Here is a 26,245-nt window from a genome sequence, read left to right as displayed (position 1 = left end):
TGTGACATTTACGTTTCCTGACAAAGAACTGCATATATGCACACTCCACAAATGTCAGAGAGAAGAAGGCAGGGAGCAGGAAACCGAAAGGAAAGCAGCGAGCACAGAGGGAAAGGGGGACAGAGCTGGAGAGAAGGGATGATACCCATTATGAGTAATAATGAGGGCAGGAGTAAGGGTAAGGTATGGAACAAGGAAGATATTTCTTAATATGTATCTACTTTCTAACCCAGGGTTTGCTTTTTACCAAAACTGAGACAAAACAAATTAAAAGGCCCTTATATAGTGCTGTCTGCATCCCATCCATAGCCATGGCATCTGTTTACCCAAGGACTATCAACTGTCATAAATTTCAGGAAATAGTTTATGGAATGCCAAAAGATTCTTCCTGATCTTACACATAAAATCATTTTATTTTAGGAAGATAATCCTAAATTCTCTCCTTCCTTCAAAAGTAAGAGAATAGGTGGTGGAGGACAGATGTCCTACATGAGGGTCTCCTAAGAGAGTTTATAATTTCAGGTCACAAGAGGCACCGTGAGGCCAAGTCACCCTTCAGTCTGATGAGAGGCCAGATGGTTGGGATAACCTCTGGGTGATACCTTTGTTCATCTCATTGGCAGGACAGCAAGAATTCTGAGTGCCAGAGAATACTACTATGTTGATTTTCTTCATTTATTTTCTCCTCTTTTTCTTTCTCTTCCTTCTTCTCTCCCCTCCTTCTTTCCTTCCTTGCCTTATTTTTGCTCGTTTATGAACTCTTACATAGTTTGGGAACATAGAAGTCCCAACATTCTACACGAAAAGCCTCTTCACTGTGTCTATCTGAAAATTCCATTATTGCCAGGGAAATCTCTTCTCAGAGCAGCAGTGCACAGCCATGGTGAATGGAACAGATGAAAGGGGACTCTACACATTCCCCCCATTCCTCTCTTTCCAAGAACTCTATCTGCGTTGTTGTTTTTGTTCAGTCGCTAAATTCTGTCTAACTCTTTGCGACCCCATGGACTGCAGCACGCCAGGCTTCCCTGCCCATCACTATTTCCCGGAGTTTGCTCAAATTAACGTCCATTGAGTTGGTGATGCCATCCAACCATCTCATCCTCTGTCACCCTCTTCTCCTGCCCTCAATCCCAGCATGAAGGTCTTTTCCAATAAGTCAGCATCAGGTGGCCAAAATATTGGAGCTTCAGCATCAGTCCTTCAATAAATATCCGGGGTTGATTTCCTTTAGGGTTGACTGGTTTGATCTCCTTGCTGTCCAAGGGTCTCTCAAAGTCTTCTCCAGCACCACAGTTCAGAAGCATTAATTCTTCAGCACTCAGTCTTCGTCACAGCTCAACTCTCACATCCAGGCATGACTATGGTCCAAATCTCACATACATGCATGACTACTGGAAAAACCATGGCTTTGACTATATGGACCTTTGCTAACAAAGTGGTATCTCTGCTTTTCAATATGCCATCTAGGTTTGTCATAGCTTTCCTTTCAAGGAGCAAGCATCTTTTAATTTCATGGCTGGAGTCATCATCCACAGTGATTTTGGAGCCCAAGAAAATAAAATCTGTCACTGTTTCCACAATCCCCATCCATTTGCATGAAATGATGGGACTGGATGTCATGATCTTAGTTTTTTGAATGTTGAGTTTTAAGCTGGCTTTTCACTCTCCTCTTTCATCCTCATCGAGGCTCTTTAGTTCCTCTTTGCTTTCTGCTATTAGAGTGGTATCATCTATGTATCTAAGGTTGTTGATATTTCTTCCAGCAATCTTGGTTCCAGCTTGTGAGTCATTCAGCATGGCATTTCACATGATGTACTCTGCATAGAAGTTAAATAAGCAAGGTGACAATATACAGCCTTGATGTAATCCTTTCCCAATTTGGAACCAGTTTGTTGTTCCAAGTCCAGTTCTAACTGTTGCTTCAGCATAAAAGTTTCACAGGAGACAGGTAAGGTGCTCTGGCATTCCCGTTTCTTTAAGAATTTTCCAATTTGTTGTGATCCACATAGTCAAACACTTTAGCATAGTCAGTGAAGCAGAAGTAGAGATGCTTTCCTGGAATTCCTTTGCTTTTTCTATGATCCAACAGATGTTGGCAATTTGATCTCTGGTTCCCCTGCCTTTTTAAAATCCAGATTATACATCTGGAAGTTCTCAGTTTGCTGAAGTGAGGCTATTGAAGCCTCACTTGGAGAATTTTGAGAATTACCTTCCTAGCATGTGAGATGAGTGCAATTGTGCAGTAGTTTGAGCATTCTTTGGCATTGCCTTTCTTTGGGATTGAAGTGAAAACTGACCTTTTCCACTCCTGTGGCCACTGTTGAGTTTCCAAATTTGCTGGCATATTGAGTGTAGCACTTTCACAGCATCATCTTTCAGGATTTGAAATAGCTCAACTGGAATTCCATTACCTCCACTAGCTTTGTTTGTAGTAATGCTTCCTAAGGCCCACTTGACTTCACATTCCAGGATGTCGGGCTCTAGGTGAGTGACCATACTATCTTGATTATCCAAGACCTTTTTTTTTTAATAGTTCTTCTGCATATTCTTGCCACCTCTTCTTAATCTCTTTTGCTTCTGTTAGGTCCTTTCTGTTTCTGTCCTATATTGTGCCCATCCTTGCATGAAATGTTCCCTTGGTATTTCCAATTTTCTAGAAGAGATCTCTAGATTTTCCCTTTCTACTGTATTCCTCCATTTCTTTGCACTCTTCACATAAGAAGGCTTTCTTATCTCCACTTGCTATTCTCTGGAACTCTGCATTCAGTGGGTATATCTTTCCCTTTCTCCTTTCCCTTCTCTTCTTTTTCTCAGCTATCTGTAAGGCCTCGTCAGACACCACTTTGCCTTCTTGCATTTCTTTTTCTTTGAGATGGGTTTGGTCACCTCCTCCTATACAATGTTGTGAACCTCCATCCATAGTTCTTCAGGCACTCTGTCTACCAGCTCTAATCCTTTGAATCTATGTGTCACCTCTACTGTAAAATCACAAAGGATCTGACTTAGGTCATGCCTGAATGGCCTAGTGGTTTTCCCTATTTTCTTCAATTTATGCCTGAATTTTGCAATAAGGAGCCGATGATCTGAGCTACAGTCAGCTCCAGGTCTTGCTTTGCTGACTGTATAGAGCTTCTCCATCTCTGGCTGCAAAGAATATAATCAATCTGATTTGGTATATATAACCTATCTCTGAGTTATATAACCTAAAAGCAGAGGAAGTTTAGGAAGTTGTAGCCTCGGGGCCATGGTGGTTTGACAAACACTACATTATCCTAACTTTGGCCAAGTTAGATGCCAGGGTGGGTCATTGGCTATCCCTACTCTGCCTTTCAAGAGAAAACAGAATTTAGCTCAAAATATATCTGTACGGACTACCCTGGTGGTCCAGTGGTTAAGAATCCGCCTGCCAGTGCAGGGGGCACCGGCTGGATCCCTGGTCCAGGAAGATCCCATGTGTCACAGGGCAACTAAGTCCTTGTGCCACCACTACTGAGGCCCATGCCCTAGAGCCCATGCTCCGCCACAGAAGAAGCCACCGAAACGAGAAGCTCGCGCGCTGCGAGGAAGAGCAGTCCCTGCTCTCTGCAACGTGAGAAAGCCCTCCCAAAGCAACGAAGATCCAGTGCAGCCAAAAATAAAAATTAACTGATCAACTAATTTAAAAAATAAATCTGTATATGCACATAACACCTGCAAAGTTCATATACAATGAATTTTTTGGATAACCCCTTCAATAAAATTTCTAATTTTCTTTCAAAAGACTTAAGCTTTTGGCTCCTACAGTTTAGCCTTTGGAATGCTGCATCAGCATGATAAAGAATGGGTAAAACAGCTTAAGGGCAAAGGTTTTTTTCAGAGTTCAGGAAATGCATTCATGACTTGACTCCTTAATACAGCTTATCCATAACGAATCTGTATGAACTGAGCTGCCTAAAAGCATGGGACCTACTTCTCCAGGCACCTAGGCTCATCCAGGATATCTGCAAATTCATGAAGGCAGTCTTATAGTGGAAGAGGTACAACGTTTCCAAGAGCTGAGGTCTATAAAAGAGACGATGAAGCTTATTGATTACCTGGGGCCCAATTCATCCTCACACCGCCAGGTGAATTCTCCAAAACTCTCATAATGCTGGTTATAGTGGTAGAGGACTCGATGGAGAGTTGGGGAGCCCAGATCCAGAAGCGTGTTGTAGGCCGTCTGCTGCTCCTTCCCACTGGTATAGCCATTGAAGAGATTGTAGATCTTGTCTGCTATTTCTGACAAGGGGAGAAAAGGCACATAAATAAGATTTTATATATGTGTGTGTCGGTGTGTGTGTGTGTGTGCACGCACGTTAAGTTGCTTCAGTTGTGTCTGACTCTTTGTGACCCTGTGTACTGTAGCCCGCCAGCCTCCTCTGTCCATGGGACTTCTCCAGGCAAGAAAACTGGAGTGGGCTGCAACACCCTTCTCCAGGGGAGTCTTTCTGAATGAGGGATTGAACCAGCATCTCTTAGGAAGCCCATGCTGCTGCTGCTGCTGATAAGTCACTTCAGTTGTGTCCAACTCTGTGTGACTCCATAGACGGCAGCCCACCAGGCTCCCCTGTCCCTGGGATTCTCCAGGCAAGAACACTGGAGTGGGTTGCCATTTCCTTCTCCAATGCATGAAAGTGAAAAGTGAAAGTGAAGTCGCTCAGTCCTGTCCGACTTTGAGCGACCCCATGGACTGCAGCCTACCAGGCTCCTCTGTCCATGGGATTTTCCAGGCAAGAGTACTGGAGTGGGGTGCCATCGCCTTCTCTGAGAAAGCCTATATATATATATATATATATATATATATATATATATATATGTATATATTTATATACATATAAATCACTTTTGTGTCTATATATATAAATGATTATAAATATAAGCATGTATGTGTATATATGCATATAAGTGTGTATTTGGATATATATGCATGTGTATATGTGTGTGTGTTTGATACTTAAAGAATACTCAACCTAAAGCCTGGAGAAAAGTGGTTTGAGTAATTTACTTTATTTCTGCTCCATCAAGTTTCAGTTTTCTCGTCTATAAAATGAAAGGCTTCAAACAGAATCACTCTAAGGTGAACTGCAGTGATAATTTTCTTTGTCTTCACCCATGTTTCCTAAAAATACAGAGCCGGAGGCAAAAGCTCATAGATTGATACTGTATTGGCAAATGCAATCCCAGGGAAGCAGAAGGGAGGATAGAGAGAAATGAGGCAAGAAAGGAGGCAGAGTAAAATATTAGAAATTGCTCTAAGGAACTGATGGTGGTTTTGCAGGAGAGGATGTATGAAGCTACCCGGTTCCCACCAGTCCCTCCACAGGGAGAAAGGAAGAAGACTTTACATCCAGCTCCCATCCAGGATCAGTCCACGGGACTTTCACACTTGCCCCTGGGAGACATTAATTCCCCTGCACCTCTAGGCCACATAGTTTGGGTACAAATGGGATTCTGCATAAGCAGTGTGGAAGCCCTGAGCAGTGGGGAGCAGCATGTGGCTCAGGGATGAAGTGAGGCACGGCCAGGTCATGGTTCCAGCTACATGAAGACCTGGAGTAGCTGCAGTGCCAAAGGGAACCTGATCCTGTGGCCACAGGAATGCAGGTCCTTTGCTAGGGCCACCCAGACAGCTGGGAAGGCAAGCTTGCGGTGCTGGATCTGTGCTGACATGTACATTGAATCCAGTGCATTCCGCAGTTCCAAACGAGTGATCTTTTGCTTTAATTTATACCCCTTAGATTTCTGCCTCCAGGGTATGCATTGATAAGCCCAAAGCTGGTGATGTGGCAGAGTGGCAGTGATTTTGTGTAGTCTTGGCATTCTTTCCTGGGGAGCTCAAAGCACTTTATCATTAAATACTTTCTCTTTAAACCTGTCAGAAAGGACATTTGTTCACACTTCCTTCCTAAACGGCTGGGAACTGATTACTGGGAAAGCAATGCTTTGTCTTGGACCCAGAGATAAATCTGGGGACGGAGAAGCCAAGCTCTTCAGGCCTCGGAGTCAGACTTTGCCTACCTGACTCCCTGTTGGCCAAAAGGCCCTGATTCCTTGTCAAAATTTCAAATGAATTCAAGGCTGCTGGTAACGACAGAGCCATCATTGTGAGTTTCCTGGGTTGGAATGACTACAATTTTTACCTCTGCCCAAACACTGCAGTGATTTCATTTTTTATTCTATCCTGCTCATTGTCCAGGAGCCAGATATTACTTCTTTAGTGTCCTGAGTGGCCAGAATAAGGCTAAGTAAGTAAGTGAAGTCGCTCAGTCATGTCCGACTCTTTGCAACCCCATGGACTGTAGTCTACCAGCCTCCTCTGTCCATGGGATTTTCCAGGCAATAGTACTGGAGTGGATTGCCATTTCCTTCTCTAGCGGATCTTCCCAAACCAGGGATCGAACCCTGGTCTCCCGCATTGTAGACAGACACTTTACCATCTGAGCCGCCAAGGAAGTCCAGAATAAGGCTAGACACTGTAATAGATTCAAAAATGTTAGCTCAATGGGTGAAATTCATGACTTTGGGAGTCATTTGAGTCTATTTTGGGGGAGGGTTTCTGTGATGTATCTCTAGACCAGGTTATACCAACCCATTAGCAGTTAAACCCTTGTAACCAGCATCTTTAGCTGCAATAAAAATAATTTTAGTCCAGAAATTCATTTGGATTTTCAGGACTTTAAAATTATCAGGTTGTTAAAATAAGACCAAGAAATAAAGTGGACAGTGATTTAGACTATAAAGATCTCTGTTATTTATTATATATTAATAGAATATAAAGAATATAAATAAAATTATATAGATTATAAACAGCTCTGGTATTTGTTAACAGCCTATTGACTGCCAAGAACGTTACACCTATGAATTCTAATCCTCACACGAGCACTGCACAATGATTATGAATGTTCTTGTCCTACAAATGAGGACAGTCACAGAGGCCAGGTTGTCTGCCCAAGGTTGCATAGCCCGTGTGGGCTGGAGTCAGGGTTGAAAATGTTATCTATCTCCCATTGCTCTCTTGTATCAATGTTCAGGGGATGGCAGTGTTTAACCAATTTAACATGCAGGAGGCAGGGTCTTGGGGGATGTTTTCTGGAGTGATTACTTCTGGCAGAGGACATTTCCCTGGCTGACCCATAGATGCTACATGAGAAAGAGTTGAGTCAATATGCAGGAAGTCTGTCATTTCTGCAGTAGGGATGGAAAGAAGCAGAGGGACTATCCTAAGAGCTGTGCTGTGTTCAATGGGAGACAGGGAGTGCACACTTAGAGAAGGATGACCTATAGAGGAAAACGCATGTGATGAGATCAGGGCCCCGACAGGGAGGTCTGGGGTTCCTTCTCCCTTTTACTGATGTCAGTCTATTCTTATTTCTGGTGATGGGACATAGCATCCCAGGCTCCGGCCCTGGTGGTGACATTCTGCTGAGGAACAGTGATGACGAGAAGGTGTTTTCCGGCATATTTACTATTCTCCCAACACAACAGTAATATCCAACTAGAGAAGGCCATTAGCATCAGCATTTGTGTCCGAGACCAGGTGAGATAGGCCCAGGTTTCATGATAAATCTCCTAAAACCAAGGTAACCTAACTCCAGGGTGTGCTTAAAAGCCTACATCAGTAAATGGGATGCTATATTCAGAAAGATCTACATGCTAGGCTTCTAGAGACTGAGTATTTCTGGCTCTTCCTAGCTCCACTGAGGGAATTTATGGATATTATTTCATTAGTTTTCAAAGCATCTGAGGAATTCACTAACTCAAAGAATGTTAAAGACTGTAAGGTATTTTTGGTTATCATTTATCCAGCTTTCAGCTTCCCAGAAGTCTTGAGCTATCCAAAATACATATGGGCCTTTCCTCTCTTGACATGCAGGGTGTTCAGGAATAGTTAAAATGCCAGTGAAGAGATGGCAACATGTCAACATATGCAGCCTCATCACAAAAAAGAAAAAAAAAAGAGAGAGAGAAGGGAGTTAAGAACTCCTGGGCAGCAGAATAAATCAACAGGGTTGGGATTAAAGGCCTCAGGCCCAAAGTTATGGTTTTAGAACAGGCACCATAGCACCGAATGGAGTTGGGCTCCACTGGCTGTGTGACCTTGGACAAGTTACTTAACCTCTCTGGGTTTTAGTTTCCTTGTTTGTTCATTGATGATCAATAATGCATATCTTCCAAGAGTACTGTGAGGCTAAAAGTGATGATGAATGTAAAGCCTTTCTTTTACATGATGTCTGGAAGGAGCAAGTACACATTTACTGACTCATTGATTCATTCTAAAACATTTTTAACTGAGTGCTTACCACATGCTTGACATTTTTCTATGTACTTGGGCTACACAAGGGAGAAACTTTGATAAAAGTTCTCATTTTAGGATACAGTCTGGTGGTAAGACGCATTCAGTGAAGCAATAGACATAATATATAAGTAAAATACGGTGTGTTAAAAAGTAAAACAGGAGAAGGAATACTGGGAGTGCTGGATGAGGCACTGCAATTTTAAATATGAGGGAATCACTGGAAAGATGACAATCAAGCTGAGGCTTGGAGAAGGGGAGAGAATGAGCTGGGGACATCTGTGGCAGAGCAGACCAGGGAGAGGGAACACCAGCACAGAAGCTCCCCAGATATGGTGGCCAGCAGATCTGAAATACGTGGATCACCCATGGTGTTTGGAAGTGAGGGAGGGAGAGAGCTGGACAATACTAGATATTATTTTTAAAAAATCACTGTTACTGGGTCTCTACTTGATCATGTTTTTCCCAGTGCCATGAGACAGAGATTGAAACACAGGGCAAGAGCGGGGCAGGGGGAAATAGTCTTATTTAAATGAAAAGGAGTGACTCCAAGGGCAGGAGGGAGCTTTCTTATCCCCCAGCAGTGGTTGCTCTTTTTACTAAGAAATAAGCATCCTGGGAAGCATCTATCCCTTCTGCAATGGCTTCCTTGGCTGCTGTGATGAAAGTCTCCTGAATGGAGGTCCTAAGTCATCAGTTTCATTGTTTTGGTGGGGAACTACCTAAAACCCCGGTCTGCCCCTGCACTGATGTAATTGACCATAGAATTTCACATGAAAATTTGAGGACCATGAATCCCAACTGGCTTTTTATCTTTGTCATTCTGGCATGCTGTGTTTAGTCACTCGGTCGTGTCCGACTCTTTGCGACCCCATGGACTAGCCCACCAGGCTTCTCTGTCCTGGTGTCAATATTCTCACCTGGAGAATATTGAAGTGGGTTGCCATGCCCTCCCCCAGGGGATCTTCCCAACCCAGGGATCAAATCCAGGTCCCCTGCTTTGCATTCTTGCTGCTAAGTCGCTTCACTCTTGTCCGACTCTGTGCGACCCCATAGACGGCAGCCCACCAGGCTCTGCCATCCCTAGGATTCTCCAGGCAAGAACACTGGAGTGGGTTGCCATTTCCTTCTCCAATGCATGAAACTGAAAAGTGAAAGTGAAGTCACTTAGTCATGTCCGACTCTTCGAGACCCCATGGACTGCAGCCTACCAGGCTCCTCCGTCCATGGGATTTTCCAGGCAAGAGTACTGGAGTGGGGTGCCATTGCCTTCTCCGATTCTTAGCACTGTCCAAACTGCAAAGTCCCTTCCCCCGCATCCTCCAAGTCTGTCTGTCCCCTCCCTCGCCTCTCTCTCTCTATGCTGCTCTGTGCTTCCTTCACACCAGGGATTCTCAAACTTGAGAATTAAACTTGATTCACAGCCAGGAGGGCTTGTGAAAGCCCAGGTTTCTGGTTCCCACTGGAGTTCCTGATCCAGTAGGTCTCAGATAGAACCTGAGTGTCTGCATTTCCAATGAGCTCCCAGGTGATGCTGCTGTTGCTGGTATGGACCACTCTTTGACCATCACGTTCTATACTAATTCACTCTCTCAAAACTTTCTTACTTCCTCTGGGACCAGCACGGTTACATGGCAACCAACTCTCCCTTCGCCCTTGACCTTGGCACACTCTTCCTTCCCTCCATATCTCTACGATGGCTGAAACCTGCAGAAGGCCCCTCCCTCAGACGTCTGTGTGTCTTCCTTCCTCATCTGCTTCCCAGCCCACTCTAGTTGAAATTCTACTCTCTGCAGCTCTTAAACCATTCCCCTGCTTGCATGTCTCCATAACATATGTCACTATCTGACACAGTATTTATTTTCCCAACTTTTTTTTGGTTTTTTGCTTTGTCATCCCTGCTTAAATATAGTCTCCATGAGGCAAGGGATTTTTTTCCCCCCTAAAGCCTAAGTCAGATATTTAGGAAGGGCTTGAAATAAGCTGTTTTATTTGATAAATTCAGAAATCTGATTACAGAATTCTTGCAAATAGATTCTGAGCCTTGTTCTTTTTGTTTCTTTAGCATCTAATACCAGGGTGTGTTATTAATGAATAAATGGCTGTGGAAGTAGCAATGAAGAAATGGATAGGATTTATGCTTGGCATCAGGAGAGGAGGATGGATGCTGGAGGAAAGATGGATCAGAACTAGCCTTTGCTTAGTGAAGAACTCCTATAAGGCCGCACCCCAAACCTAGAGACTAAGTTGATCTTATTACTGAACATAGCCTTTCCTGCTAGGAGAAGGGTGGTTTTACTGGTAGAAACTTTTTTGGTCAAAGGCTTTACAGTCATGAGGTTCTAAAATTCTTCATAGAAGAATTCCTAGTTTAGGAAAATGATCATATAAGAAATAGAGTCTGGCTTTCTGTTAGATAATTAGGAGCTGAGGTCATGCTCTGGGTCACTTAAAAGGTAATTCCCATTTGTTACTAGTTGTAAACTCCACTCAAGTGAGTTATATTTATGATCACCATCTGGGTTTGAAGAAGACAAAGTTTTTTTTTTTTTTTTTTTTGATAACTGCTAGGCCAGTACTAATTTGCAAGGATGCCCTTAATTAGTCTAATTCATTAATCTCCACACCTGCCCTGTACAGGACTCCTTCCTGGCTGAAGGATAACAGGACCTGGAAACATTATTTCATTCTCTCAGCATTAAATTGCCTCTTGTACTCTCAGCTACGCTGCTGGGGTTTCAGAAAGTCTTCTTTGCCAGGGAGCACAAATGATCAGAAGCATATTTTGATATGCTTTGGGTACTAGAATTAACACAAAGAAGCCCCACAGAGAAATAGTACAGGGGTCTCTCCCTGGCTGATTACTCTACCTCGTGTACATGCTAAATGGCTTCAGTCGTGCCCAGGTCTTTGTGACCCCATGGACTGTAGCCTGCCAGGCTCCTCTGTCCATGGGATTCTCCAGGCAAGAATACTGGAGTGGGTTGCCATGCCTTCCTCCAGGGGATCTTCCTGACCCAGGGATCAAACCTGTGTCTTTAATGACTCCTGCAGTGGCAGGTGGGCTCTTGACTGCTAGTGCCACCTGGGAAGTCCTACTCTTTATTCCAGAGTTGCTCTACCCATCTCTTCCTGCAGGTGGCATTATGAGGCATCTCGCCTACCTGCTGATCACCCACTGATGTCAACCAGCCCACTGCCTACTCAGCAAGGAAGTCCAGGGTGCCTGCTGCTGCCAGCAAGGACACTGGCAAAGTCTCCAAAACAGAAAGAACTGGGGCACCTTCTCACCACCTGTCCCTGCTCTGGCTTGGAGTAAGAAATCAAGAGATGATAAGGTAAGGGTGCCATGGGTCCTCCCCAGTCTCTCCTCTAAGGATATTCCACCTCAGATTATGCTTTCATCATGGAGGGATTTCTCAGATGTTCAAAACTCATTCTGTCCACACCCTACAAGCCAGGCAGCATTCACTCCAGAGAGAAGCACATTGGTCTTATACTTAAAGGTCTCCAGTCAGCCATAACATCTCAGTGAAGACCAACAGTCCTGACAGGGGGAATTATTTTGATATATAGCTGAAAACTATTTTCTAATAGAGGTCTTCTCTTCATTAGCATTGAGAGACAAAGGAAGGTTTTCTGTCTTTTACATAATAACCCTCTAAATATCTAATTTAACATTATAAGCAAAATGGGAATTACCACAGGATAAGAGGGAGGAGGGATAAATGGGAAGATTGGGGTCCACTTTATATATACACTTTATATATACACACTAGTATATATAAAGTAGATAATGAATAAAGACCTACTGTATAGCACAGGGAACTCTACTCAGTAGTCTGCAATAGCCTATGTGGGAAAAGAACCTAAAGAATGGATCTATGTATATGTATAACTGATCACCTTGCTGTACATCTAAAACTAACACAACATTGTAAATCAATTATACTCCAATAATTTTTTAAAAAAGTTACATAAATTTACTTATTGAACTATCAGTTCAGTTCAGTTCAGTTGCTCAGTTGTGTCTCAATCCTTGTGGCCCCATGGACTGCAGCACGCCAGGCCTCCCCACCCATCACCAACTCCCGGAGCTTGCTCAAATTCATGTCTGTTGAGTCGGTGACACAATTCAACCATCTCATCCTCTGTCATCCCTTTCTCCTCCTGCCCTCAATCTTTTCCAGCATCAGCGTCTTTTCAAATGAGTCAACTCTTCGTGTGAGGTGGCCAAAGTATTGGAGTTTCAGCTTCAACATCAGTCCTTCCAGTGAACACCCAGGACTGATCTCCTTTAGGACGGACTGGTTGGATCTCCTTGCAGTCCAAGGGACTCTCAAGAGTCTTTTCTAACACCACAGTTCAAAAGCATCAATTCTTCAGCACTCAGCTTTCTTTATAGTCCAACTCTCACATCCATACATGACTACTGGTGGTCTGGTATTCCCATTTCTTTCAGAATTTTCCATAGTTTGTTGTGATCCACACAGTCAAAGGCTTATTGAACTCTCACTGGAAACTAATTACTTAGGGTATCATAATCCCCACTCCATTTTACAGAGTAATAAGCTGAGGCATGGAGTGAAATAACCTTCTCAGGGTCAAGTAGTTAGATGGCAGAGCAGAAACTTGACCTTGCATGGTCCGACTCCACAGTCTAAGTTTTCTGGAACCAGTTGGTCAGCATGCTGCTTTCTGAGTGTTAGGGACACCATTGTGAGCAGAACTCTGCTCTCAGGGAACTCACTGACTAATGAGGAAGACAGGCATTGAATGCTGCTGCTGCTGCTAAGTCGCTTCAGTCCGACTCTGTGTGACCCCTTGGACGGCAGCCCAGCAGGCTCCCCCATCCCTGGGATTCTCCAGGCAAGAACACTGGAGTGGGTTGCCATTTCCTTCTCCAATACATGAAACTGAAAAGTGAAAGTGAAGTCACTCAGTCGTGTCCGACCCTCAGCGACCCCGTGGACTGCAGCCTTCCAGGCTCCTCCATCCGTGGGATTTTCCAGGCAAGAGTACTGGAGTGGGGTGCCATTGCCTTCTCCCAGGCATTGAATAAGGCATTATAATAACAAACTGAGATAAGTGTTCTGAAGGAAAGAAACATGGTACCAAGAGGGCATTGAGCTGTGGCCCTGGACCCCTGCTCCGAGCAGGGATGCTCGCTCAGAACTGTAGACTGAGAGGAGTTGATGAGTGGAAGGGGTGGGGCTGGAGTACACTTGAGGTCAAAGGCCAACATAGGCAGAGCCTCTGTGTTGGAAATGATGTGCCGAGGTACTGAGAGAGGCAGTGAGGCTTCAGAAAATACAGAGATTGCTGGGGAGCAGGGGCAAGAAGAAGCCAGAGAAGTGGGCAAGGGCTCCTCTATTTAGGTCCTAATATGCCTGATACATATTTTTATCTTCATCAGGAAAAGAATGGAAATCCATTAAAGGGTTGTAAGATGAGGCATTACAATGATCAGATTTCTGTGTTGAAAATAACTATGCTTTTAGAGTACGATGCATGTTTAATGAGGCAGTAAATGAAGGTCCTTCCCTTTCAAAAGTTCTAAAGTGCTACAGCATCAGGGATCCTAATTAAGTAGATCTAGGGTTTCCCTAGAAGGCAGAAGAAGAGGGCAACAAAAGATGAGATGGTTGGATGGCATCACCAATTCAATGGACGTGAAACTTGGGCAAAATCTGAGAGATACTGAGGGACAGGGAGGCCTGGTGTGCTGCTGTCCATGGGGTTGCAAAGAGTCAGTCACGATTTGGGGACTGAACAACAACAGGCCTTCCCTGGTGATCCAGGGGTGAAGAATCCACCCTGCAACAGGAGACACAGGTTCGATCCCTAGTCCAGGAAGATCCCACATGACTCAGAGCAGCTAAGCCCACAACTGCTGAGCCCAAGCTTTAGAGCCTGAGAGCAGCAACTACTGAGCCCACGTGCTGCAACTACGGAGGCCTACAAGCCCTAGAGTCTGCTCCACAGCCAGAGAAGCCCACGCACCACAGCCAAAGAGCAGCCACCGCTCTCTTCAACTAGAAGACCCAGCGCAGCCAAAGTAAATAGATAGATAAAATATTTTTTTAAATAAATAAAGTAGGTTTAGGTCTCTCTTCCCAGTGTGACTTTGCATTACCATGGCATCACCCCTTGAACATTGTGGGATTATGTCAACTCATAACCAACTTGAGGCAGCTGGCGTGATTTGAGGTGTACCACACAGGCCAGCTTGTGGTACCCCTATGCCCCAACCAGTAACGCTGAAGAAGCTGAAGTTGAATGGTTCTATGAAGACCTATAAGACCTTTTAGAACTAACACCCAAAAGAGATGTCCTTTTCATTATAGAGGACTGGAATGCAAAAGTAGGAAGTCAAGAAACACCTGGAGTAACAGGCAAATTTGGCCTTGGAATACGCAATGAAGCAGGGCAAAGACAAAAGAGTTTTGCCAAGAAAATGCACTGGTCATAACAAATACCGTCTTCCAACAACACAAGAGAAGACTCTACACATGGACATCACCAGATGGTCAACACCAAAATCAGATTGATTATATTCTTTGCAGCCAAAGATGGAGAAGCTCTGTACAGTCAGCAAAAACAAGACCAGGAGCTGACTGTGGCTCAGACCATGAATTCATTGCCAAATTCAGACTTAAATCGAAGAAAGTAGGGAAAACCACTAGACCATTCAGGTATGACCTAAATCAAATACCTTATGATTATACAGTGGAAGTGAGAAATAGATTTAAGGGCCTAGATCTGATAGATAGAGTGCCTGATGAACTATGGAATGAGGTTCGTGACATTGCACACGAGACAGGGATCAAGACCGTTCCCATGGAAAAGAAATGAAAAAAGAAAAATGGCTGTCTGGGGAGGCCTTACAAAAGCTGTGAAAAGAAGAGAAGCAAAAAGCAAAGGAGAAAAGGAAAGATATAAACATCTGAATGCAGAGTTCCAAAGAATAGCAAGAAGAGATAAGAAAGCCTTCTTCAGCGATCAATGCAAAGAAATAGAGGAAAACAACAGAATGGGAAAGACTAGGTATCTCTTCAGAGATACCAAAGGCACATTTCATGCAAAGATGGGCTCAATAAAGGACAGAAATGGTATGGACCTAACAAAAGCAGAAGATATTAAGAAGAGATGGAAAGAATACACAGAAGAACTGTACAAAAAAGATCTTCACGACCCAGATAATATTGATGGTGTGATCACTGACCTAGAGCCAGACATCCTGGAATGTGAAGTCAAGTGGGCCTTAGAAAGCATCACTACGAACAAAGCCAGTGGAGGGGATAGAATTCTCGTTGAGCTATTTCAAATCCTGAAAGATGATGCTGTGAAAGTGCTGCTTCCAGCACATTTGGAAAACTCAGCAGTGGCCACAGGACTGGAAAAGGTCAGTTTTCATTCCAATCCCAAAGAAAGGCAATGCCAAAGAATGCTCAAACTACCTCACAATTGCACTCATCTCACACGCTAGTAAAATAATGCTCAAAATTCTCCAAGCCAGGGTTCAGCAATACGTGAACCGTGAACTTCCAGATGTTCAAGCTGGTTTTAGAAAAGGCAGAGGAACCAGAGATCAAATTGCCAACACCCGCTGGATCATGGAAAAAGCAAGAGAGTTTCAGAAGATCATCTATTTCTGCTTTATTGACTATGCCAAAGCCTTTGACTGTGTGGATCACAATACACTGTGGAAAATTCTGAAAGAGATGGGAATACCAGACCACCGGATCTGCCTCTTGAGAAATTTGTATGCAGGTCAGGAAGCAACAGTTAGAACTAGACATGGAACAACAGACTGGTTCCAAATTGGAAAAGGAGGACGTCAAGGCTGTATATTGTCACCCTGCTTATTTAACTTATATGCAGAGTACATCATGAGAAACGCTGGACTGGAAGAAGCACAAGCTGGAATCAAGATTGCCATGAGAAATATCAATAACCTCAGATATGCAGATGACATCACCCTTATGGCAGAAAGTGAAGAGGAACTCAAAAGCCTCTTGATGAAAGTGAAAGAGGAGAGTGAAAAAGTTGGCTCAAAGCTCAACATTCAGAAAACGAAAATCATGGCATCCGGTCCCATCACTTTATGGGAAATAGATGGGAAAACAGTGGAAACAGTGTCAGACTTTATTTTTTGGGGCTCCAAAATCACTGCAGATGGTGAATGTAGCCATGAAATTAAAAGACGCTTACTCCTTGGAAGGAAAGTTATGACCAACCTAGATAGCATATTCAAAAGCAGAGACATTACTTTGCCAACAAAGGTTCGTCTAGTCAAGGCTATGGTTTTTCCTGTGGTCGTGCATGGATGTGAGAGTTGGACTGTGAAGAAGGCTGAACGCCGAAGAATTGATGCTTTTGAACTGTGGTGTTGGAGAAGACTCTTGAGAGTCCCTTGGACTGCAAGGAGATCCAACCAGTCTATTCTAAAGGAGATCAGTCCTGGGTGTTCTTTGGAAGGACTGATGCTTAAACTGAAACTCCAGTACTTTGGCCACCTCATGCAATCAGTTGACTCATTGGAAAAGACTCTGATGCTGGGAGGGATTGGGGGCAGGAGGAGAAGAGGATGACAGAGGATGAGATGGCTGGATGGCATCACTGACTCGATGGACGTGAGTCTGGGTGAACTCCGGGAGTTGGTGATGGACAGGGAGGCCTGGCGTGCTGCGATTCATGGGGTTGCAAAGAGTCGGACACGACTGAGTGACTGATCTGATCTGATCTGACAGGCCAGCTTGGCAAGAAAACTTCTCTTATCAAAACCTGAGCAACCTAAACTTCTAACATCAGTCACCATTTCTGTTAATATGCACATGCTATTGCTAACCCTTATGGCAGAAAATGAAGAGAAACTAAAAAGCCTCTTGATGAAAGTGAAAGAGGAGAGTGAAAAAGTTGGCTTAAAGCTCAACGTTCAGAAAATGAAGATCAAGGCATCTGGTCCCATCACTTCATGGAAAATAGATGGGGAAACAGTGGAAATAGTGTCAGACTTTATTTTGGGGGGCTCCAAAATCACTGCAGATAGTGAATGTAGCCATGAAATTAAAAGACGCTTACTCCTTGGAAGGAAAGTTATGACCAACCTAGATAGCATATTCAAAAGCAGAGACATTACTTTGCCAACAAAGCTTCGTCTAGTCTATGGTTTTTCCAGTGGTCATGTATGGATGTGAAAGTTGGACTGTGAAGAAAGCTGAGCGCTAAAGAATTGATGTTTTTAAACTGTGGTGTTGGAGAAGACTCTTGAGAGTCCCTTGGACTGCAAGGAGATCCAACCAGTCTATTCTAAAGGAGATCAGTCCTGGGTGTTCTTTGGAAGGACTGATGCTTAAACTGAAACTCCAGTACTTAGGCCACCTCATGCGATGAGTTGACTCATTGGAAAAGACTCTGATGCTGGGAGGGATTGGGGGCAGGAGGAGAAGGGGAAGACAGACGATGAGATGGCTGGACGGCATCACCAACTCGATGGACATGAGTTTGGGTGAACTCCAGGAGTTGGTGATGGACAGGGAGGCCTGGTGTGCTGTGATTCATGGGGTCACAAAGAGTCAGACATGACTGAACAACTGAACTGAACTGAACTGATTGCTCCATTAGCAGTCCAAGTGCTAGTACATATTGGTAGTTGATCAGATCACTTTAACTAGTGCCAGGGCCCTGCAGAAGGGGTGCCCAGCAGGGTAAAATCCTGGTTGTGGAGGGAATGTAATACACCTTAGAGCAAGGGATGCTATCCAGACACCAGGAAGCTTCATGAGAAGCAGCAGTCAGAAATGTGCTATCTCTATAATGGATGTTGACTGAAAACCAACTCTTCCTAACTGACAAGGGCTCATTCTGGTGCATTGAAAAAGGACAATTCTTTACCAAAGAAGTGATCCATAACAATTCCAAAATACAGAGTGAAGACTTCGACACATCTTTTGTAGGAGGGAGTCATACAGCAATGCATTCTAAGTCTGTGGTCTTCCTTTAACTTCCTTTAACTCAGAATAATCTTTCAGATGTACCAAAAAAAAAAAAACGGGAAGAGGGTAAGTGAGCTGATGAGCATCCTGAGGGCAGAGGTCACAGGTATTAAAGCACCTGGCGTCACGTCCCTAAGCACCTGGTGTACTGCCATGTGTGGCTGGGGCCTTTACCAGTGTCTGCTACATCCCTGACTCACAGGCCATGTGGAATACCGGGGCGCAATGCAGATTTCCACACCAGAGGCAGAGGTTGAGGAGTTCCTGCAAAGGAGTTGCTCCACTCCTGAGCCTTGAATTCTCCCCCTTCCCCGCTGAACTCCAGACTGCTCTGTTTGACTCCCTTGCTCCCCATGGCGAGGGGAGGTCCCCGGAGCATCCCTCAGCAGACTCTGCTGGCCTCCGTGTCTCTTACCTTGAGCTTTGACATCATCCACCACGGGGCAAGGGGTCTTCACAATCACATCACTTGGCCTGGAGCGTCGCCCTGTGTTGTCCACGCCCCACAGGGTGAACCTGGCAGGGAGAGGAGGGCATCAACAGAGAGAACTCACCGGGTTCTGGCTGACAACCCAGCCTTGCCCAGATGGACGGGTTTCCCCTGGCTACTCTTGCCACCCAGTCGTGCACTTACCACCATCACCCAGGTCATAAAGTATGTAGTATAGTGTCTTTTACTACTTCTTGGTAGGTCCTGGGCTGTCATTTGCTGTCTTGAGGATATTGCATGATAGCAACCATCTTGGCACAGGGCAGTGTTTCTCCAAGTAGGGTCCCCAGACCAGTAGTATCGCCAGGGAAGTGGACAGCAATGAAATTCCTCATACCCCGTGCCAGATCTACTGAATCAGAAACTCTAGGCATGAGGACAAAATCTGTGCTATGACAAGCCTTCCAGGTGACTCTGATGCCTGTTGCTGCTGCTGCTGCTGCTGCTAAGTCGCTTCAGTCATGACCGACTCTGTGCGATCCCATAGACGGCAGCCCACCAGGCTCCCCTGTCCCTGGGATTCTCCAGGCAAGAACACTGGAGTGGGTCGCCTGATGACTGTTACATCCTGACAACTACTGAGCTGAGGAAAAGAGCATGCATCTACAGAAACAGATGGTCTGATGTGGGTCTGAAACCTCTACTTCCTGCCATGTGGAGTTGTAGTTAACACCTCTGAGCTTTATTTTCCCTCTCTGTGAAATGGGGATGATAATAAAATTGCTTGCAGATCACTGTGAAGATGAAACAGGATAATAAGGCTCAGAAACACCTAACATAGTACCTGGCGCCCAATGACACGACTATCAATTCTGTTCTGTCCATCTTGTGCTCAGTTGAGGTTTTTGTGCCAAGCACTGAGGACAGTTTTCCTCTTTAAAGTCAGAAGTGAAACAGCCAGAATCAGGGGGCCTGACTTGCCTATGACTGAACCCTCTATTTCCTACATGAGACTCCTTTTGACCCATGGAGATGCTACCAGCCATGGACCAGGAGGCCAGAGTGGAAACCTTATGCTAGCCCTGGCAATGAGAAGATGTGGTTCTAAGAGCCCCCTCCACCCTTCAACACACACACACACACACACACTCACCCCAGAAAGAGGATAAAGACCCAGCCATCAAAGGCTGAATGTAAAACTTCCCCCTCGGGTGACGGAGCTGGATGCAGAGGAAAAAGCAACACCAGGCTCTGCTACTCAGGGAGGAATTTGAATATAACCATGAAGATAACCCCTGGTGTCAGTGCCCAGGGCCTCTAACAACTAATCTAGTGAGTCTAAAGCAAATCATTAACACTGCTTTTCTTGTCTCTTTCTCTTTTGCTGTGTCTCCTTGGGAGGTTGCATTTATTGGCAAGTCTGGATCTTCTTTCCTCTGGGCAGAGCTGTAGCGGGGAAGAGAGGTGAAAAGAAGAAAGAGGCCCCGAGACAGAGGGGCTTGGGTACCTGTTCAGGTAAATGAGCCTCAGACAGCTGAACTGGTGAGGCAGAAAGAAATGGAAATTGCCTAAAGACTCTGCCAGGAAATACACGAGTCTCTCGGCAGAGAAAAGACAGCCTTGCATCTACCCGCCGAGAAACCCAGGAAATGGTCAGTGCTACGAACCTGTGTGTCCTGATGTGCTGTTTTCCCTCCCTCTGCCCTCCTCAGAGTCTCATGCTGGAATCCCACCCCACCGGCTGTTCAGGACCGCCCCGCCTCTTTGCTTTCAATCAAACAAGGACCAGGTGCGTGGCTTTCCCATCTTAGGTGTACATGTGACTCTGTCAATTCTACTGCCCTCTGCTTCTTGCCTTGCTCCTTAGTTCAGATCCAGCACCTTGCCTGGTATTAAACCCCTCTGCCACCCTGATCCAAAACTCAGGGGCTGGCTGCCCTTCTCCCCGACCATCCCTCCCCTCCTAGATCTGAGCCCTTGGCATCCAGGCCCACACTCTGGGCTGCCTGGATCCCTAGCAATGCAGCCCCCAGAATTTTTCATCATTCCTTCTAGACCCTGCAACACACAAACACAAACCTCTTGCCACTATTTCTAGAATTGTGACTGAGGCCACCAAATCTGAATCTGGCACATCTGATCTGCCCTTCTGGTACCTGCTCTGTTTCTCAGTCTTATCCCCACATCCCGGTCTCAGGCCAGGTCCACCTTCCTTCTCTGCCCTTCTGCTCGAGATCATCTTGAGCTGTTTGTCAGGGATGGGCCCAGAGGTACGCAGGGCAGACTGCAGACCTGTGCCGCACTTTCAGGGACTCCCACATGAATGCATTCCCCCTCACCCTCACATGCAGACTCTACCCTGACCCCATTTCCAGTGTCCCTTCTCACCAGAGTCAGCAAAGAGGAAATCCTATTCTCCATGAGGTCAATGCCCCGCTGCCAGCAAAGTCACAGGACTGCTAGCGTGAGCCTGGCCCTGTGCCCTGCTCTTACCACCAGGCTCTCTTCCTTCACCGACCCCTCCCCAACTATGTGTCTGAGCCCACCTCCTGAACCCCCTCCCTGAGATCCAGCTTGCCTGATGTCCCATCCTCTGTAAGATCGCTCTGCTTCATCTTTTCCCGTCCACCTCCCAGGGTCTTGAGAATTGCCTTAGGACTCCATGTCAGGGCTGGCATCTTGCTAGCTGCTGATGGGCCATGTGATGCTGTCTGCCTGAATATTTACCAGTTTAGGGGTCACCTGCCCTGGACTGTCGATAATGGGTTCCAGCCACCTCTTGTAGCACACCTTATTGGACGCTTGATTTCTAGCAGTTTCCCTGGACTGAAACGTCCTAAGTCTCAGGCAGCACAGTGGCTGTCAGATGGATGCTCTCTCTCAGTGCCTGGGATGCAGTTAATCCTCACCCCACCCCACTTGGCCCATTCCTCTGAGTTTCGCTTTGTGCTTCATCCTGCTGTGAGTTCTCACTAAGTCTACTGGATTCTGGGCTGGGATGAAATTGTGTGTGCTGTATTTAATTCTCATTGCTCTGACTGGGCAATTAGTATACAATTTAGGGTCCTAAGCCCTTATCATTTTTAATAGCAAAGCAAGGTATTAGGAAAGGCAATGCTTCCCCACATGCTTCTAAATAAAGAAGACTCTTGGCCTAAGAGACCGTCCTCAGGGGTCCTGGCTCTCTCAGTCCTGGAGGGACCCTGAGGAGTAGCCAGATTACTTTTACTGTTGAAGCAAGCTTGGGGAACACTTTATGCATTTCAAGCGGAAATGTCACGTGCAGTTACTTCAGGAAGTCTTCTCTGTTCATTGTCAGCATCATCATTTCTACTTTTGGACACTTATAGGACAGTAAGTAGCTGGAATCAGTGGGCAGAAGAGATAAGCTCTGCCCCCAGTCTGGAGGGCTGATGTGTAGGTGCTCCTATGGCCTTGCCCAGAGCCGCCGGTCCCTTTCCACCACTGCCTGCCTGCTGGGATTGCTCAGCCTGTCGTCAGAGCCTGTGTGATGACACGTGTATCGTGAGGATGTGTGTTTGTGAACCACTGAAACCCTGCTCTGGCTCCAGGGCTGATGTTTTAAAGGACTGAAACTTAATGTGCAAGGAGCATCCTTGGGCTTCCTGCCGAGGGCTGACTGCCTCTATCTGCAACTTTCACCCTTGCCCGCTCCAGGCGTGGTGGTTTCTGCAGATGGCTCCAAATCCACTCCCTCTTTCTAAATTATCTGTTCACTGTCTCATCCCCCACCCTCCAAAGGCAGCAGCTCTCCTGTGGGCACACACTGTGATGTGGATGGTGGGCTACAAGGCTCAGGAGTCATCTCCCCACTCTGGCCTGTTTCCTCGTGTGTAAAATGAAGATGTTGGACCGGACACTCCCTGTTAACCAGGGATTCTTAGCTGTTTTTGCACTGTAGGCCTTTCTCAGAATAATGCTTTTCCAATGCGTCAAATAAAGTGGGTAGGATGACAAAGTGAGCCAGTTATACTGAAAGGATGTTCTGCCTCTGTGGACCTCAGGTGAAGATCCAGCTCTGTGCTTTAATGTGAGTAATAAGATCATGCTTTATCCTTCCAGTAGCCTGGGCTGGCTGGGAGTGAGATGCAGTGAAGAAAGTGCAAACATTGATTCAGTTCTTAACCACCCACCACTGCCAGACGACAAGCTGTGTGATTCAGAGGAAGTTACTTAGTGCTGCTGAACTCAGTTTCCTCAACTATAAAATGGGAACAGTAACCCTAATCTCGCAAGGTTGGAGGGTTCCTAGAAACACCTACATCTAGTGAACGTGCCGTAAGTGAAGGCTGCCTTCCTCTGTATTACAGATAAGGAAACAGCTGCAGAAACGTTGTGTCCCACTTCATCACTCGTCGGCTAGGAACAAAGCCAGGTGTGGGGCCCGTGTGTTCTCAGCTCTTAATGCAGGGCTCCCCTCCTTAAGCCAGGGACTGATGCCCTGGTTCACTTGATAGCTCTGCAGAGAGGAGCCTCTCTCCCAGGCCTGCCCGCGTGCCCTCTGCATGTGATCTGCAGCGCCACCTAGTGGAGGTTGGCTGTTTATTTTTCCCTCTGGCTCCTGCAGTCTCATCATTTCTTCTGCAATCAACCTTGACAGAACGTTTGTGTTTTACAAGACTTAAGTGGGAGACACTGAAAACTCACCTGGGATAGCAGAGTTGGAGAAGCCATCAGACTCAGGTCTTTGATCAGGAAATGTAGCCAGACCAAGGCCAACATGAGGAGGGTCCCAGGGTGGGTAAGGACTGGTGCTCCTAACAGACACCCAGGCCAGCCTCCCGCTCATAGGAGCCTTGAAATTCCTCATTAACAGTTGTAACTTAGTGACAGGAATTACTGAGCCCTCATTATATATGGGAATTCCAGTTGCACCGAGTTTGAGGCATTTCCAGTGGGTTAGGTGTTCCATATTTCCAAACCTTTGTTTCTCGTGTTGGTTCCTCTAATGAAGGACGTGCATGCTCAGTCACTCAGTCATGTCCGACTCTTTGCAATCCCATAGACTGTATCCCATCAGGTTCCTCTGTCCATGAGATTCTCCAGGCAAGAATACTGGAGTGGGTTGCCATGCCCTCCTCCAGGGGATCTTCCCAACCCAGATATCAAATGCTTGACTCTTGCATCTCCTGCATTGGCAGGAGGAGCCTTTAACACTGAACCAAGGCTGCCCAAACCACAGGCCAGCTAATGAGAATCCTGAGCAGACTTGCCTTTGTCCTACTATTCCCATTTATGTCTCTCTATATTTTCCGGCTCCTCCAGAATATCACTTGTCTTTATGTATTTTGCTGTCATCAGCCCAGCCCCTTGGTTACATCTCTCTTTCCTGTACTGAAGATATTCAGCCTGAGCATGGAAGTTCATTTTGCAATCCATGTCACTCACATTTCCTGTGCTTTTCATCTTTGAACTCTTTCACTGTGGAAATAGAAACGATTTATTCTGGAAACCTTAACTCTATTCTCATGACCTCATCTATAAACTGCTAAATGTTTTTCATACTGATGGGGTCAAAGGGTCCCAGAACTCATCACTATGAATTCTGCCTTCGTCCCCCAGTGTTCCCATCATGACTTAGATTCCATCACTATCTCTCCTCTTTTGGTGTCTTTTATGTTTGTTTCGAAAATACTTCACAGTTGTTCCCAGAGCACAGAGGGAACCAGGGAAGCGCTACCAGCAAGAATAGAGCCGGTCCAAGTGCCCCAAGATAGGAGCTCGCTGTATTCTCTTTGAAGAAAGACCACCTCTCACCTCTATAAAGCTATTTCAATGTGGCTGAGGCTAGATTTTTTAAAGCAGAGCTCTTAGTATTCTATCCTCTGACTTTCAGCATTCACTTTATTCTCCTGAGTTCACTTTCGTCTAGCCCCTTGCTTCACCATCTGTTTCCACCCCATCACCTCCTGGCCTCTCGCCATCGCCCCTCTTCACCTCTGCCCTTGCTGTTGGCTCCACCTGGTGTGCCTTTTCTAACATGGCGCTGCTGCTGCTGCTGCTGCTGCTAAGTCGCTTCAGTCGTGTCTGACTCTGTGCGACCCCATAGACGGCAGCCCACCAGGCTCTGCCATCCCTGGGATTCTCCAGGCAAGAACACTGGAGTGGGTTGCCATTAAATGTGTACAACCCAGTTCAGATGACTTCCACTCTACTTAGAATGAATCACAACTTTCTTTTCTCTTCTACAACATGTTTGTTGCTCTTTTATATCTAGCTTTTATTTCATTCTGCTTGATGTTAAAGCTAGCTGTTTATGTTTTTCCCCTCTGTGTTGCAAATTAGGATGGGATTATATTATCTTTTTTGATCCTCCCCATCCATTGTTTAGAAAGTCCCTTATAATGCCAGGGTTTCCCTGGTGGCTCAGACGGTAAAGAATCTGCCTGCCATGTGGGAGACCTACCTGGGTCAGAAGATTCCCTGAAGAAGGATATGACAACCCACTCCAGTCTTCTTGCCTGGAAAACCCCATGGTGGGCTACAGTCCATGGGGTCACAAAGAGTCAGACACGACTAAGCGACTAACACACAAAACACTATAATGATGATTGAGACAAGATTTGGAACACTTACATTTTTCCAAGTCTGTAAAGGAGCTCAAGTAGTAAAAAGGAACGAGTTAAAAGTCTTGGGGCGTTCAAGACAAGGAATAACGAGGTGGGTGTCTGTCACTCACATGTAGATGGTGTCGGGTTCCAGGCATCGGATGATCAGAGAGATTGTGGTGAGCTGCTTGTCTGGGACCTGAGAGGGCATCGCACAAGGAGACTTCGCTCCAGAGATGATGTCGTCTACGAAGCTTAGCACCGTTTCTGCCCAGAACAGCAAGTAATAGAAAAGGCATGAGAAACAGTGATGGCCAAGCAATGTCTGGTGATGATCAACTCCATGAAAACTTAATATGCAAATCATTTGGTCCCCCATCTTCTTTTTTTTTTTTTTTTTTTTAATTAATTAATTTATAGATTCCCTTGGACTGCAAGGAGATCAAACCAGTCAATCCTAAAGGAAATCAGTCCTGAATGTTCATTGGAAGGACTGATGGTGAAGCTGAAGCTCCAATACTTTGACTACCTGATGTGAAGAACTGACTCATTGGAAAAGACCCTGATGCTGGGAAAGATTGAAGGCAGGAGGAGAAGGGGATGACAGAGGATGAGATGGTTGGATGGCATCAATGACTTGATGGACATAAGTTTGAGCAGGCTCCAGGAGTTGGTGATGGACAGGGAGGTCTGGCGTGCTGTAGTCCACGGAGTCGCAAAGATTTGGACATGACTGTTTGACTGAACTGAGCTGAATTTATTATTTTTTAAATTTTTGGCTGCACCCAAGGGCATGTGGGATTTCAGTTCCCCAGTCAGGGATAGAACTTCACATCTCTGGCGTTGGAGGGTGGAGTCTTAACCCCTGGACCGCCAAGGAAGTCTTGATCCCTGATCTTAAATTCCCAGTAGGGAAAGGAGACCTAGAAGGAAT

At 45.5% G+C, this 26,245-nt stretch overlaps 1 protein-coding gene across 1 annotated transcript in view; it reads right to left on the bottom strand.

Annotated features, from left to right (window-relative positions):
* The window catches only part of ASTN1 (astrotactin 1), a 358,930-nt gene that overhangs the window by 7,739 nt on the left and 324,946 nt on the right, over positions 1 to 26,245 (bottom strand). Inside the window, exons 20-22 of the mRNA XM_005905522.3 lie at positions 25,443 to 25,578; positions 18,728 to 18,828; positions 4,077 to 4,260 (exon numbers count right to left, since the gene is read on the bottom strand). Coding sequence (XP_005905584.2) covers positions 4,077 to 4,260; positions 18,728 to 18,828; positions 25,443 to 25,578 — 421 coding nt within the window. The remainder of the gene's footprint in view (positions 1 to 4,076; positions 4,261 to 18,727; positions 18,829 to 25,442; positions 25,579 to 26,245) is intronic.

Source organism: Bos mutus, chromosome 16 (assembly GCF_027580195.1).
Source record: "Bos mutus isolate GX-2022 chromosome 16, NWIPB_WYAK_1.1, whole genome shotgun sequence".
NCBI lineage: Eukaryota > Metazoa > Chordata > Mammalia > Artiodactyla > Bovidae > Bos > Bos mutus.
Note: the sequence above shows the minus strand (reverse complement) of the source record. Positions and strands in the feature narration are given on the sequence as shown.